The sequence below is a fragment of the Sturnira hondurensis genome, unplaced genomic scaffold (assembly GCF_014824575.4).
Source record: "Sturnira hondurensis isolate 20B ecotype Veracruz unplaced genomic scaffold, ASM1482457v3 Scaffold0014384, whole genome shotgun sequence".
Taxonomy (NCBI): Eukaryota; Metazoa; Chordata; class Mammalia; order Chiroptera; family Phyllostomidae; genus Sturnira; species Sturnira hondurensis.
In genome coordinates, this window is record NW_028087015.1 from 41,410,814 (window position 1) to 41,427,672 (window position 16,859).

At 42.1% G+C, this 16,859-nt stretch overlaps 1 protein-coding gene across 1 annotated transcript in view; it reads right to left on the bottom strand.

Moving 5' to 3' along the window:
- The window catches only part of C6 (complement C6), a 57,671-nt gene that overhangs the window by 12,103 nt on the left and 28,709 nt on the right, over nt 1-16,859 (bottom strand). Inside the window, exons 9-16 of the mRNA XM_037063233.1 lie at nt 14,587-14,827; nt 9,771-9,893; nt 6,860-7,026; nt 5,223-5,448; nt 4,056-4,227; nt 3,645-3,756; nt 2,194-2,326; nt 1,103-1,291 (exon numbers count right to left, since the gene is read on the bottom strand). Coding sequence (XP_036919128.1) covers nt 1,103-1,291; nt 2,194-2,326; nt 3,645-3,756; nt 4,056-4,227; nt 5,223-5,448; nt 6,860-7,026; nt 9,771-9,893; nt 14,587-14,827 — 1,363 coding nt within the window. The remainder of the gene's footprint in view (nt 1-1,102; nt 1,292-2,193; nt 2,327-3,644; nt 3,757-4,055; nt 4,228-5,222; nt 5,449-6,859; nt 7,027-9,770; nt 9,894-14,586; nt 14,828-16,859) is intronic.

The window sequence follows — 16,859 nt, forward strand, 5'->3', positions numbered from 1 at the left end:
ACATCTGACCTCAGATACGGCCTCAAGGACTCTCTGAGTAAAAGTGAGACATTATCCCAATAAGCATGTTGAGAAATTCAGAAGACGTGAGTTGGCAGAAGCTCTGTTAACTGTTTTACTGCCCTCCAGGTAAGTAACTGACTTGCCAGGCTGTTCTCTGGTCCCTCTATGCCAGCTGCCTGTCTCACACTGAACTTCAAGACTTATGGTTCCTCTCTCTCAGAGGTTCACACTTTCGTTCCCACTAGTCAAACAACAGGTTTATCAAGAGTCAGTCTGGTTTGTTTCAAATCTATTTAGGACAGATATTATTGTAAATGTATATGTCAATTAAATATAATTGACATATACATTTATATTTGATATATACATCTCCTCAACTGATGAAATAAGGAGAAAAAAGGGAGTTATTTTTATACATACTAAATGAAAAACTTTGAATGAGTATAAGTAATTTGCAAAATTTTGTTTTGAATTGATTATAAATTAGAGTACTATGAAAGAATAAGAAAAAATATATACAAAGTGTAAAGCATTGTCCAGTTCACTTGCTTTAAAAATGCCTTTAAAACTGGCATGAGACAACATGGTGTGGGGTGAGATTTGTACTTGTTTTGGACGAGGAAGAAGTCTTAGAACTCAAATTAGGAGATTCGTTAGAAATAAGAGTTGGGTCCTACATCAGAAAATTGGTGAATAAATGTGCATTTCTATGTTTCAAGTAAAAATAAAATGCTTACATAATTGAAAAGTAGTGTGCACTGGTTTTTTTATGGCCCTCTACTTTAACCAATTTTCAGTTAACCGTCACGTCTGATTGTGTTTAGATGAGGGAACTTGCATTCCCTCAAAATACTGAAGTCCATCCACTGAAAAAGAAAAACGACCCTGATCTCTAAACTTGGAATATATCCACTTGGCCAATAACTTCACATATCTGCCTGACCTCGTCATCTACACAGGATGACATACCACCTCACTATCTACACAACCTGCCTTCTCCTCCTGAAACACACTGTCAACACTGCACCACACGAGGAGCTACACTCCAGTCTTGGGCGGTGCCCCCTTGGCAGACGCAGAGTACTGAGCTGCTACTCACCATTTTCACAGGTGAGTGAGCTCGAAATGGGCGGAGTCCAGGAACCCTCTGTGCACGTGTACCTTGATGGCCCAGAAAGGGCAAAGCCTTTGGGGCAGGTTAGCTCAACAGATTCACCAATTTCATACGATATCTGAAACGGCGACAGTGTCAGAACATCCTGCACAACTGGCTTCAGGCACTGTGTTCCTGCAGGCAGAGAAACATTTGCGATGTGTTTAGTGGAGCTCAGAATATTTACTGGTTGTAGACAGGTTTTATACAGCCCAAGAGGCGGTTTTAATGTGATTTATTGCATTTGGTCTGCTTTAATGCTGCCTTTTGATCAGAAAACCCCGGGGGTTTGAGGACCCCAGGCTTCCCCTGCAAACCTTCCTTTAGCTCCTTTATCTGAGGTTCCCTTGCTAAGGAACTGGCTCCAGCCACTTCCAACTTTCACTGTATTATTGGGACCTCTTCTTCTTTCCTCTTCTTGTTTGCCCCAAAGCAAGTCACCACACTGCAAGCGATACAGAGGCAGGACATGGTAATCGATGCTGGTCTCAATTCTGCCTCATGGGGTCTCATAATAACTCTTTGGAGTCCCCATGCGAGCCCTGCTGGAATTCCGTTTTGACACTTCAATGGCACAGATATGTGTGGAGCCTGCAAACTCATCGCCTCCTCCTCAGGAACGGATGTGGACGTGCTCCAAGGAGAAAACTGCATTTCCTGTAAAATCCCATTTCTGATAGATACAGGGTGTTAAGTATCATCTTCCTGGGACTCATCCATGTGCATCGGTTTGTACGTCAGGCAAGGCAGATGCCCCTGGTTAGATGCCGTGAGCAGACTTCCCAGATCCCTCTTTGAGCACAGGTTTTGCCACCCTGCGTGTATGAGGCTAACGCGCACGGGCAGAACTGAAACGTGAAGATACTTTGAAATCTAATTTTAGCAGGTGAATCCTATTTTCTGCTTCACTAAAGCTTTTCACCAACATTGTTCAAAAGCAGTAAACTGTGCTGATCGATGGGTGTGGCTTTGCTTTATTTATTTTGGGCGCATTCATCCCCTCAAGTAGTCCCGTGAGAGGGAGGCCCGGTTCTCACGTTGGCATTCCACGTCTGACTGTCTCCAGGTCCTGTCTGGTAAGCAGCGGAAGTACTGGTAGCCAACGAGTTTGAAGCCGGTGTAGCATGCGATTTCGGCATCTTCCCCAAATGAGTACAGTTTCTTTTCATTCTAGAACCCAAAGCGAAACCAGCGAGTTATCAGTGGTATGTGTAATATTTCTGAACACGGTGGGGTCACCCTGGGCCCTTCCCATTCCTTCACCCCTGAATCTGCTCAGTCACAGAGGCCTCTCAGTTTCGACTTTTAAGTATCTCTCCACGTGCTCCCCTCACCTTTGCCATCACTACTGCCTTTGTGAGTGGCGTTTACCTCTTACAAGGACAACTTTCTAACTGGTCCCTTTTCGAATCCAGCTTCCATAGCCCTAATCTAAATCGATTAGGATTCTTTTTTTTTTCTTCCTTACAAACTTTCTCCCCTGTACATGGGATGACCTGCTATTTCAAGAATTAAGAAAAAAAGAAAAAGAAAAGAAAAACTACATGCTTATCCTTTAGCAGCTATAAACGGAATATATAACATACCCTACATATGCAAACATACGCAGTTGCTATGATGACCAATTGACTACAGATCATTTCGGAGTGTTAGTTCCTAGTAAGCCATAGATAGGTCTTCATATATTGTCCCGACCATGGGTAATTAAAATACAACTACTATTGTATGTGTGTGTGTGTAGGGGGCACTAAAATGTTCAAGATAGAATGATACAGTTGAGAAAAAAATACAATTTAAAGGCTTTTTAACAGAAAGGTAAAATTAAACCCAAGAGAGGTGAAATTGATTGGGGAGCATACCTTTCCATTTTAAATTGTCTCCTGAAAGTTTATATCTGAAGCACAGACCTGCCTGACTAGTGTGACCAAATATAGATATTTGTTTTTTTTTAAATCATAGCAACATATTGTGGCTTGATGAAAAAAATGAAATGTTGAATTGTATACTAATTATATTAAAATTGTATTGACTAGTTAAGGGTGCTATAGGTTCCTAACTTAATAAGTCACTACAGACCCACTTCCCCTGCGATTACAGCCAAGACCAGTGTGTCTCCCTGACAGCAAGCTCAGGGTGGCCCTTAGTCTGCTCAGACTCAGAATCAGTCAGACCGGCCCAAACCTCTGTCGTGCTCAGCTTCATTCTCCATTCACACGTTCACGTAACTGCACTATCAGCCCAGGAATTAGCAGAGCCTGGGGATTAGCAGGGAACCTGCAGCCTTTGAGCCGACCATCAGGCATGAAGACATATCCAGGGAGTTCAAGGGGGCAGAGTGGCCAACCGTGTTTAAGGGTCACTTTCTCTACTTGTTAAGTCAGCTGAAGATTATCAAACTAGGAAAACCCTAGCTCTAAATTTAAAAAACATACTTTTTTCAAGTTCTATTTTTGAACGCCACACCGAAAGTGAAGGTCAGGAGGCTTACGCGGATAAACCCGTTTTCTGGAGGAACCGGCTGAGCACACCCTGTATCTGATTCTCCGTCAGGAAGGTCTACTTCTTTCATGTATTCATCGTCATGGACACACGCTTGTCCACTAAAAGGAAGAACAAATGTGTGCATAATACAGTAAACATGAGTATGGGTAACATATTCACATGTCTACCTATATGCGCAGGCCTATGCATACATAGACATTATACAGTGTGTATGTAATATATGTAAAAAGGGAAAAAAGGGTAACAGCAGATACGATATCTCACTAACACGCTCTGTTGGAGTAGAGACAATGCTGATTATTTCTTTATTCAGCAGTAGGCTACTAACCCCTTAACCGTCAGCCTGCGTTAGCGGGTCCCTGACCCACCCCTTCCCGTAGGCATCCTGCCTCCTTACTTGTTCTCCATTATGGAGATCGTGCAGTGCTCCTCCTGCCGGCTGTCCCCCTCACAGGGCTTCCCTCCTCGTTGGCGGGCAGGGTTGTTGCATTCTCGGGTTCTCGATCTCTTGTGCGTGACGTCGCACTGGCTCCAGGAAGACCAGCAGCCCCAGTTCCCATCCACTGCATCTGGCACACAGGAGACCCACCCGCACATCACAGTGTACCCAAGAGGACGTGGGCTTTGGCACCTGGCCAACTTGGTTTCCCCACTTTTTAGCTGTATCATCCTTTGCGGAATATCACAGGGTTGTTGTGAGGGTAAAGAGAAATCAGCACCTGACATATGGCCTGATTTCCTTTTCCTTTCCCACAGCCCAGATCAAATGGCAACTATTATCAATCATTTGCAACTCTCTGCAGCATATCACACACACGGGTATAGGCATACATCTGTGTAGAAAGAGGAACTTCTTCTGAGCACACTAGATATCAAACCATGTGTTTAAAGGCAATGGAATACTTCCTTACTCCCACGACACCTCCCCTTTCTAAGAAGAATTACAGGTAACCAAGGACATTACTTAGTCCTGTATGAAAGCCTTGGTTCTGGCTTAACATATTGCTAATACCAAGCCATCTTCATTCTACATTACAATACATAAAAAAGGTTTATCACAATACTATCACATTTTTATTTCATAATATTTTGTATTATTTTGTTTATTTCACATTATAGGCATTGTGCTGTGTGCCCCTTATGTGTGTGTGTATACACATATGCGCATGTATGCATATGTGTATATGTGTATGTGTATGTATATGTACATATACATATATGATACATTTTAGATATGCTTATATGTGTGTATGTGTATATGTGTATGCATGTATGCATATACACATACACATATGTATGATACATCTTTGGATATGTTTAATGGATGAACAGATGAAGGCATAGAGAGGCTAGGTGACTTTCCCAAGGCCACATCATTGGTAGGTCACAACAGACACATCCCAGGGCTGTTGGACCTTAGCATCCAGCTTTTTACAGGCTTATTTCCCCCTGTGTTTGCATGAAGTGGAAGATGCTAATAGAAGCGTTTTGTTTGAATGGACCAACCTCGCGTATCTTTTGGAGGTGAGAAGGTGCCTGCCTCCAGTCAGTTATCAACCCTTACCAGATTTATAATCCGGGGCACGTTTCTCACAGTTGTCACCGTAGGTGCCGCTCTGGCACACACACAGACACTCGGTCCCCGCAAGTGTGGGGCGGCCGTTGTTTGGGCACGGAGCACACTGGCAAGGGTCGAACTTGGCTGCATATTCTTGAAAAGCTTTCCGGAGGTTGTTCCGTCTAGTCACAGCACAGGCGACGTTCCTCACCAAGTCTGTGATGGGAGCAAGCTAAGAGCAGATGGCAGAGAGGAGGTCCCGTCACAGTGACATCATCCTTTCGCACATGTTGTCATTGCTGCCCAATTCTCGTGGAACAGGAGGCAAGGCACAGAAAACCCCCACACTTCAAAGGGATTATAGTAGAATATAGGGCATCTGCAGTTGAGCCAGTGGAGAAAAAGAGGAGACAGAGGGGTTTCCTACTCTTCTTCAGTGGGTGTGGAAGCTCTCAGCAAGATCAGCTCACTTTTGTATTCCTGAAAGTAGGGCAGGTGTGAGGTACCTGGAGGTTCCTTTCCCTGGAATTCTACTGTGGAGGAAGCCTCAGGTGAGGTGTCACTTGCTTGGACTTGCATCATGTTATTTATTAAGCACCAAATGCATGCATCACCAAACTGAGATAGGTGAGCACGAGTTAAGCAGCTCAGGAATGCTCTGCTGAAACCTCATTATGTTTGGCCCAAGCAGAACAATGCAGAGGATGAAGAGAAGCTTTCTGAGTTCTTTGTTTTTCCAGGGCAGCATTGGTCTTGGTGGAACCAGGGGAGAACGCGCAGAGTGGGAGAAAGTGGAGAGATGAACTCACTGGTAGGATGAATGGAACAATTACGCTAGCAAATAGTGGGGCAAATACAGAACGAGGGCTCATTTTGTTAATGTTTTAAAACCCCGAAGAAATGACTATCTAGTGCCATGTATGACTCACAGGTGCCCAGATGGGTGGCTGGATCTCATTTTCCCACCACAACCTGATGTGTCTTCATGCTGTATGGAAATTATTCTACGTTCATAATGACCAAGCTCCTTTGTTTTCATTTAAATGAAAGAAGCAGAATAGCTTGTTAGCAGACATTGGAAGAAGAGCTTATGTTTTAGGCAAAACTGTTTCTAAATGGCCTATGACTGACGTGTGGGCAAAGTATTCCATAAATAATAAAAATGAACTTTTTTTGGTCATTGCAACAAATATAAGACTGGTAAATTTAATCAAAGGTGATAGAACCAGAAAGCCAAATAGCTCTAAAATTCTATTGATCTGATAGGGCTATAAATGGAGATTTAGGGAAGCTTGTCAAATAAAGAGTTGCAAAACACTACAGAAATCAAATTTATTGTATACATTGGGGAGATGAAGAACACTGCCCACGGCAAATTTGAGCAGTTTTATTCACTAAATTTCCTTTCCTGATGTTCTGTGTATGACAGAAATTCTAAATACTATACTAGAGAATGCTTGCTTGAATAGTAAAAGCAATAGACTTGTAATTTAACCTTTAAGAAAAGGCCCATTGTGCAATGCACGCTAAAGAAAACATTTCCTTTAGCATCTGAGAGAAAAATGGAAAAGGAATAACGTAACATTGGTGGGCTGCTCGAGAGGTACTTTAGGTCGGTCTCCCACACTAGTTTTTCATCTTACCTTGAAGTCAATCACAACAGGATTATCCTTCACCGATTCTAGCCATTCAGTAAAGGCCCTCTCGTTGGGACCAGAGGTCCCCTTCTCCCAGACCAAATTCGCTGCCTCCCTACTCCTCCCGCCTTGAACCAAGGAGATGGATTTCTCTGCTCCCCGCACCATCGAACCTGCAAGATGTGTTAAGAAAATCACTCATTTAATTTCACTGCAGATGCAACCATTAAAGAACAGCCTGTTTGCCCAAAAGTAGATGGTATAGTCATGTAGCTCCGTTAAGTTCAGTGAAAAGCAGGAGAACACTGCTCCCCAACCCCGCAGAGCGTTTAATAACAGAAATGATCATAAGAGTGCCAAGAGCTACTATTTATTAAGTAGCTTGTATATGCCAGGGACTTGGAACATGTTATCTTACGTAACTCTCACAACAATCCTGAGAAGTAGGTGTTACTATAAGCATGGACGTTAAGGCTCGCAGTCTGGCCCAGAACACATGGTGACTAAGGGCGCCTGGGGGGCTGGGAGGTGAATGCAGCCCTGAGGACTCTGCTCCCTGCTCTCTGATGCCAGAACCCATGTTTGATGTGTACAGTGCACGCCTTGGAGCCCTGGGAATGACATGAACTGTCTGGCTTCTGTGGGCCAGGCCACTGACTGCCTGCTGGAGACTTCCAATTACACAAAGAAGTCGACAGAGGATTTTTAAGCTGAAAGACAGGAGTAAAAGCACAACTAATGGAAGGACAAAAAAAGAAATTAAACCTCAAGTTAAGAGTTGGCACGATGTTTCTTTGGAGGCAGTGACATTTCGTGTACATAGTACAGACTTTTTTACAAATTTTCAGAACAATCCCTCTTAACCCGTGGTGTCTATAACTAAAAGAATAGGAACTGAGTAAGAGGAAATTGTAGTAAGAAATGAAATCAAATGAAAAGTGGGCAATTGATATGGGTAATAGCGAATGCCATTAATATGATGTTGATTCTTTAGTTCCAGGAAGGATTAGCCATGTCCCTATTGTAAAATAGTCTAGAATGATTCGAACAATGGGTGAAATACTCTCCCTATGAAGAGTACTATAATATTTTTCAAAGCGAGGCATGTAAAATAATACAGAGTTATAAAAATAAAATTAAAAAAAATTTTGTATTTATTTTCATATACAAATAGGAGAAAAATTAGTATTTGCCAATATATCATATACCAATTGACACTGACAAAATAAAAATTGTCAGAAAATAAAATTAATAAAGTTAGTTACATATAAAAATATTTATTGTAATTCATAATAAATGCAGAGAAAAATTCAGACATTAACAATTACTTTAAAAATCTAATGGAAATGGAATGACAAATATAACTTAAGATGTGGGAATTAGTGTCTCTGAAATATGGCAATTAATTTTGTCTTTACAGTGTCTAATTTATTTATAACTATAATGGTGATATTTTTTATTATTTGTCGTTGTACCTTAGCTTTGAAATCTCCCTTTTTACTTAATTCTCAAAATTAATTTTTGTCTCTGAGCTCTTTCAGTTATTGAATTTACATTCTTATTAAATAATTCTACTGCTTGTAAAGCTGGCATAGAACATGTTTCTATTCTTTTACTAGGTCATTTGTCTGTTTTGCATGCTTTTCTCCTTTTCTGTGTTGTTTCCTGTATGCAATATAAAGTCACAATTGCCAAACCAGTCCTCATTTTGCTCATGCTTAACGTAATGTGAGATCTGCCCAGAGACCATCTGTATGCCCTGATGTTTTTAATTCTCTATTTATCACGAGAGTGAATATCATATTTTATGTGTTCCTCATCTAACTCTTCATGAGAAGTAAGCTTCATATTCTGGAAGTTTCTGTGATTTTGCGTGCCTTTGTCCTGAGCAGAAGGGGCAGCAATCAGCCCGTTGGCATAAGGGAATAAAAGAATTTTACAGAGAAAGGAGTTACGTATAATGGCAAGGCACAGGAGAGAACGTGACTTATTTAGGTGACAACCTACAGTTTAGCCAGGCAGAGAAAAAGAGGCGAGAACCTATCTTTCAGGCTCTGTGAAACCATGACATGTTTAAGGCATTAGAGTTTCTTGCCATGATTTGCCTTGAAGAAGACGGCGCTAAGAAAAGTGAGGGATAGATTGGAGGAAGGCAAGTCTCATGCCAGGGGCCAGCCAGGAAGCTTCCCTGGTGATCCAGGTTGGAGATAAGGAGTGGAGGGTGTGCATGGAAATAAACAGCAAGCAGATGGGGATAACTGGGAGGAATATTAAGGAGGTAAGAGTGATTGCTGAGTGGGCATGAAGGCTCGAAAGAGGGAGAAATAAAAGCTAGCACTCAGGTCAAGGGGGCAGAGTAAGCAGGTGACCACTGTGCTCACCCCACCCCACAACCATATCCAAATGACACCTAAGTTAGAGGACCACCCCCAGCTGAACAGAACTTCTGTAAGATGTAGTGGGGAGGCCACGCTGAGGCCGGGAAACCCAACGAGGATGTAACACTCAGGTTTCTGGCTTGGAACCTGAGCTTCTTCACACCACTCTCCTCGCCCTTTGTCCATCTGCATTTTCAATGGTTGTTTACACATATCCTTGCTTTGTAAGCACCTGGGCAGGAAGGCCTGATTCACGTCCATCTTTATATCACAGTCTGTACTGGGTCCCCTCCATGGGAAGAACCAATACGTGTTAACTAAATTGAACAACTGAAGATGAAAACCTTCACCATTTCCCCTTTCAGGTGGTGCTACTGATATTTTATGTAGCACTCTTTCCCCACCACACACAGAGCTCTGAGGTAGATAAACAAAATAAACGAAAAGTTCAAAACAGCACAGTCCTGTGCAATATGGTACTTAAATTACTGTCAGCCTCAAGACACGCAGGGGAAGCCCCGAAGAGAGAGCACTGTTACCTTCGTATTTCTCTGACATCTTGTTGGCGGTGCACTGGTAACGCACGGATGTTTTTGTAAAGAATAAAAAGCGTTTCTTTGTTTCGGACCGGATGCAGTTTCGAACTTCTTCCTCCTTTAAGCCTAGGAAATGGAGGACAAACACAAACTCCTGAGAATGCACCACGGAGCACGCAGAGAAGAGCACGCTGGCGTGCAGCTCCCCTCGGGGAGAATGAGCGGCAGTCCTCACCCACTACGCCGTCCTCCACTGGCCCTGTGACCGTCCTGAACAGGTGTCTGCGAGTCCCTGCTCTCTCTCCCCCTTCAACACTGGCCCTCAGAAGCACAGGCGGGGTCACTGGGGCTCACCCATGGGTTCACACTGGCCTCCCCCTGTTGCTTACCCAGAACGAACCTCCCCACTTGCCCATCCTACTGGGCACTGCCACTGGGTGCAAGGCCACACCTGCACACCGAGACATGAACACACACTGTGTGTGGTGCCCCACTGACAGACCCCCAGGGCCACAGCTGGTGTTGTGAGACCTCAATCCATTCCACTTTTTTTCTTGTCCGTCACCTAAAATGTCAATCTTGTGGGTCGGCCCTCCTTCCCTGAGCGCCCCCTTTCTGTGCTTCCTCTCCCCACCTCAGCGGCCCACTCCACCTCCACCTCCAAATCCCTTTTGTTTTGCTCTCCGAAATTCTGACTTCTCACCTATGGACTCCTCTCTTCAATGTCCCCACTGACTATTATTCTCTCATTCTCCTTACGCGGATTCAAGCCTGCCCTTGACATGTTTCCGGCTGTCCTCATTCCTGCCCCTTCCGCTGCGGGAGCTGGGGTGGCGCTACCATCCTCGTTTCCCAATGCTGCTTGCGGGACGCCTCTCCACAGTCTGCTGAGTCTTATCAAAACGCAGCACTCAGAGACGGAGGCCTCCCAGCTCTAATGTCTCCAGTCTTCATCGTCCCTGTCTTTTACCAATCTCCCAAGCATCTTTATGGAAGATTTTGTCACCTGAACGACTCTCTCCCACCACCACGCTTGCCATTATTCTCAACGACTGCCACATCAGTGTGGGTGTCAGGGGCGAGGGGGGCACCCTGCGGGGAAACAGGTCTGGCCATCTGGAGGCTGAGGTGGCGCTGCCTCGCTGGGATCACCTGAGAAGAATCAATCTTTCCTCTTCCTTAATGGCTTCCCAAGCCACCAGACCTGCTACCTGAGACACCAATTTTAGAAACCAGTGCTCTTCATGTTTAGTTCAAGATTGCCTTGCCAAACTTAAGCACATGAGAGAGAGAGCTGTTCATATCAGCTCTTAAGCACCTTAAAGCAAAGTTCTTTATCAAATACCGACATTTAGGGTTGCAGGTTACCATAGGCAAGAAAGAGCAGGTTTCAAGCTTGAGGCCTGGTCCGGTGGGATGCTGAAACTGAAGCCTAATGACAGAGCCCACGGAGAAAGGATGGGTACGGGCTGTGCCCATTTCATGGTTTTCCCATAGTTTTTTTTTTCAGTAGTTTGACACATTTGAAGAGATGCGTTAGAAGTGGGAGTAAAAGATTCTTGGTTTGGAATCCTCATGTTTACCTTGTACCTTTAACTTTACAAGAAAAAAAAATGGCTCTTTTGATCAAGGTGAATAAATGAGTCACTTTTCTCCTGGAAGGATTGCTGTTCTAAGTGGGTCAAAATAAAATGTTTGGGCCATGTTAGGAACTTACTATATGTATAGCAGAGAACTCCCGTATGTTCCTATTCTTCTGTTAGGTTTCGATTATTTGTAAGTTAAAATGAAATTTATGTGCTCAATTCATTGATTATAACATAATTAATTAGCCGTAAGCTTAGTTAATTTCCTTTTCTGAGGGTCGGAGGAGACTCCTTGGAGATTTGAATAAAGAATCCTTCCTACGAACGAGCCCTGGGGTTGGTCACATAGTGATTAAAATATCAAGATTTCATTAGTGAATTTCTGCACAAGCCTTTCCTTCCTTGCAGCGTGTTCTCTAGCTCGCTGCCTGACCTCTGTCCACACTGACCGAGGAGTCGTCTGATGCCACAGCACTTGGCCCCTCTAACCTGAGTGTCCCTGGGATGTGACCCATGGACAAGTATTTTGGAAATGCCCCCAGCTGCTCTGACTGCGCAAAGGTCAACAGTGCTGGTTGAAAATGTCATACTGGTAAATAGTGAGGCAATTAGTTTTCTCCTCAGCAAAAAGAGTTTAGAAGTAACATTTTGCATGTTATGGTATTTTAATTGTTTAATGTTTCCCCAAATTCTTTTCACCTTGCACACTGAAGCAATGTCAACTCTTATTCAAGGTTTTAAATTGTCTATGAGAACACTGAACAATAGAAAGAATCAAGGGATGCAAACAAAAAAGCAACTGAATTTTGTTTATTTTTCTTGAGAGAGACAAAGTGTTATGAAATATTCAAGTTGTGTTTTGAAATTCATGACAAGGGATATGATACTTATTGAATAAAGCAAACAAAAAGCAAGCTCATACTCCAGTTCCATGTTATGACTAAGTAAAGGGAGAAGGAATAGAAAGAGAAAATGGAAGAGGCCAAGATGTATATTTATCTAGAGAGTGGGAAAAAACCAGTTAAGCATATCTCCTGGAGAATTGTATTTTGTTGAAATTTGTTTCTGTCTGGGGGTGCTTCAGACAGAAAGCATAATTTAATTAACCATCAAATTATGGCTAATCTTAACCATAATTAAAATTGTACACCAATATTATTACTGTGACTCAGAGAACTCTGAGAAATCTATTCATTAAACATAAAAATATATATCTAAGAACATTGAATATAAGACTGTTTTATTGACTATATGGAATATACACATGTACACACACACTATATATATATAGCATATGTGTGTGTATATGTGTGCAGGTGTGTGTATGGTTATCCATTTCCAGTTTCCTCTCACATCGCCAACTCCCTTTCTTTCCCTTATTCTGTATACCTGACTGTCAGTCTCTACCTCCATTTGTAGAGAAACAGATGGAAGGCGTGAATGTTCCCACAGGGAGGTATAGCTCATCACTCTTCATTTTGGTTATAGGGTGTCAGCTATCAAAATGCTGGAGGGTTGATTAAAGATTCACATCGTTCTTTCACTGACCTGATCTCTAAGTCTTGAGAGGCTTTGCTCTGAATGCGTGATGAGTGTAGCTCATCAAGTGAGAAATTACCCTCTGGGCCACAACAGCAGTGACCAGCATAATTTCATCCCAAGGGTGAATGAAAGGGCCAAGGGCTTCCACCTGACTGTGTTTGCTCAGCTCTGCTGTGGATGCTGTTCTCAGTGGCAGAAGACATGAATTTCACTATGCGAACACTGCTCCGTGGAAAGGGTGGTGGACATGACCATGAAGGTTGGTTGGTGCAGAAAGTACATCACAGCATGAATCTTTTCGACTCCACTAACTCTGCCAGGGGAGATTTTTTTAAGACTCCCCTACTGAAAGTACTTCTCAAAGACGTTTGTCCCAACTCCCCACTTAGGGAGCAGATCATGAGTGACCTCTGGTCACTTAAGGTTTGGAAGGACTCAGGCAGCCACAGGAAACATGAGTGTTGGTCATATGAGAGGTCAGAACAGAGGAATCGACACTCCATTGACTCTGATGTTGCCTTTTCGAGTAAATTCCTGGTTTCTTTTGTATAAAGCTACATGATCAAGAATTATGACTTATTTGGGGGAATTGATCAACTGGATTCTCGTTACCATCCAGCTTCTTACCATGTGCCCCAGAGACACGTGATGGAATCATCACAAGGGCCCTGTGCCATTTAACAAGGAGGTCTGAAAACAAATCATTTCCAAGGTGCTTAAGCTGTAATAATAATTAATATCTACAATTTACGATAATGGTTAAGAAACCATGCCCTGCCCGGTGTAGCTCAGTGGATTGAGTGTAGGCCTGAGAACCAAAGGGTCGCCTGCTTGATTCCCAGTCAGGGCACAGGCCTGGGTTGCAGGCCAGGTTCCCAGTGGGGGCCACATGACAGGCAACCACACACTGATGTTTCCTTCTGTCTCTTTCTCTTTCCCTTCCCCTCTCTCTAGAACTAAATAAATACAATCTTTAAAAAAATAATAAGAAACCAAGATTTATTTATAAACTAAGGTTTACATTATTTTATATGGAACCAGGAAAATATCCCTGATTATATACCAAGATACAAAGTTGTGACTTTTCCTCAAAAGAGTGCTTCTCGTCTGGTTTCAAGTTTTATCACTGGCAGGTGCGTATCTGGCCCACATCAAGGCCCACATCTTGACAAGGTCTTTGTCCCTTTTCAAGACCTTAATTGTTCTTTCATCTTATGCCCCTGGCTTTTGGCTTAAAACCGTTAAAAGAAAAAGACAGCTAGTGAATTTGCTATAATTATTGTTCTATATAATTTCTTATTGGCTATGAAAACGCTACAAGTAAACTATTATCCTTTAGAATCTGGTTCAGCACCGATCTGTTTTCCTCGAGGTAAGGCACGCCTCTCTCTTTTGGGGGGACCACTAATGTGCAGCGTACGATGCTCCTCAGGAATCAGGAAATTCAGGGACAAAAATGATGCCCCTCAAAGAGGGTAAGCGTATTTAATTTTCCTTCTTTTTTGGTCCCAATTTTCTATTTTTGTTCTATTTACTTGGCTGTGTACTTTTGGTTTTTCTTCATATCATTTTGGAAATAAGGCAGGGTCTAACTAAAGCTAATAAAAAAGAATTAAAGTGACATAGTAAGAGAAAAATGTACCACATGATAGCAGATCAATTAGTGAAAATGAGGGCGGAAGTCAGCGTACCTGAGTTCTTTAGCTCCTCACGGCTGTACTGATAGAGGATGTCGTACACCCCTCCCAGGGAGCCAGAGGTGAAATAGTGTGTCCCGAAGTTCTCAAATATCTGGCTGTACACAGCGTAGTTGTATTCCAGCGGCAGGTGGTTCAGTGCTTGCAAAAAGACATTAGAAAGCTGCAGGTCTTTACTTTTCATTGTGAAGTTTAAGACTTTGATCAGTTTATGGATCCTAACAAAACTAGAATCCTGAAAGGAACAGCAGAAAAGAGTAAAAAGAAAAGATGGTTAAAGGTCCTGAAAGTTTGCCTTTAGGTATCAAGCCCTTGAATGTCATCCGTTGATCATTAGCCTCATTTGAATCTACTATTACAACCATGTTAACTCTCTCTCACATGGTCTCACATGCAAAACTATAATTTTCATTTCGTTGTCCAGTACCTTTTCCTGAGATGTTCAAAGTGCTAAACAGATGAGAGCATCTCAATGATGTGAATGGTGTGACTAGTACCTTCTCTACCAAAAAGAGATCAGTGATGAGAAAAGTCCATCTTCTTCTCTTGATGGTCAATCATGCTGCAACTCTCCTGAGTTTTTATTTAGAAAGCCTCCCTAATGCAAGTACTTCTGGTAATTGAATAGGGCTGTGCAACAAATTTTCAACGGGGAGTTATGCAACTGAGAGTCAAGTCACAACTTTGTCCCTGGGCCAGAGCATTTAAATTCTCTATGCCTCTATTACCTGCATCACCTGGTGCACAGATGAGGGCTGTGTACCACAACTATTCACAGCCCTTTGATGTCACGTGGACCAAAATGCTATGATTCAAAATTACTAGGAGGTAAAATTAACCAAGTTATTTGTATTCTCTATCTCCTCCACTCATAAGCAAAAATATCTGTTGAAAGGTTTTTTTAAAAATAATTTCTTGTCATGCCTGGTTGATTTAGGATTAGGTGGTTGGTATTAAGCCACAAATCTCATTCCACTAAATTGTTCTTCTTAAGTGTACCCATGTAACTGTTCTTTTTAAAAATTGTTATGTACTTTATCTGATCTCTCAATTTTAGCAAATCACAGTGTTTGAGCAAAAGAAACAGAAAGAGGAGCATATTTTAGCAACAGAACTATTACAGCCGTAAATTATTAAACAGCCATCTTCCTGTATGCTACAATTCTGGCACAAAATGACTGCTAACACAAAAGAAAACCAATAATCACAAGGCTTGAAAAAGAGTCATCATTCACCTCCCTTCTTTTCCTTTCCCATTTCCCCCCTCTCTCTCCCTGCTTCCTACCTTCTTTCCTTTGGTCCACTTATCGCCAGGCTGTCTTAGGCGCTGCAGACACAGAAGTGAGCAAGGCAAAGTTCATGCCTTTGTGGAGCTGAGACTTTAAGTGCCCATTAATTCTATTTTTAAGTTTAAAACTTGGATTTTCTCATAGAAACATAGCTTTTAAAAGTTGGAGGGACGTTGTGCTTTTAATAAGAAGCATGATCACTCCCTGAGTACCTGAAATACCCATTCAGATCTGGGCATTGAATGAGTAGTTCAAAATTTCCATGTAGCTTTAAAAACTAAATTGTAGAAATTACCAGTAAAATTTTGGTAACTCAGCTCAGTACAAGCACCTCCATGATGTTCCACCTGCCAGTGCATGATGGCTTGAATTGGTTATTTTAGACTAAAAAACTATGTGACAGCATGTTTTAACCATGTATGATCTACTTCAATGTTCTCTGAGATCTTCTGTTGCAAAGCAAATCAGAAAAGCATTAATTCTTCCTGAGAAAACTGATATTTTGATGTTGAAACTGACTGCATGCTCAACAAATATGTTTAGTCAAATCTGTGATTGACAAAATTAATAAATAAACCATTAAGCTTGCCAAAAGGGCTTGGATTAATTTTCAAGTTTTGTGGGACCTTGTTTTCAATATTCGAAGACTAAGAATTTGCAGTAGTTATTTCCTATTTAGATTAAGATTTCCTCATTCAGTTCTGATTTAATCAAAGGCAACAGTTACGATATTGGGTTGAACCATAAGAAGTTGACAGTTTTATAAATCAGAAATGGTTGACTATCCAAAGATTCACATATTTCAATCTGATATTGTAATAGCCCAAAATGTTTCCACTTTAGGGCAGACTATTTGAGGATCAAATAATAGCCATTGACCTACAGATGAGAGTTCTACAAGTGTACTCTAGCATGTTTGAAACTGTCTGTATAAACCGATTCTGCAATGCAAGTCTTAATGTCAATCTATACATATAT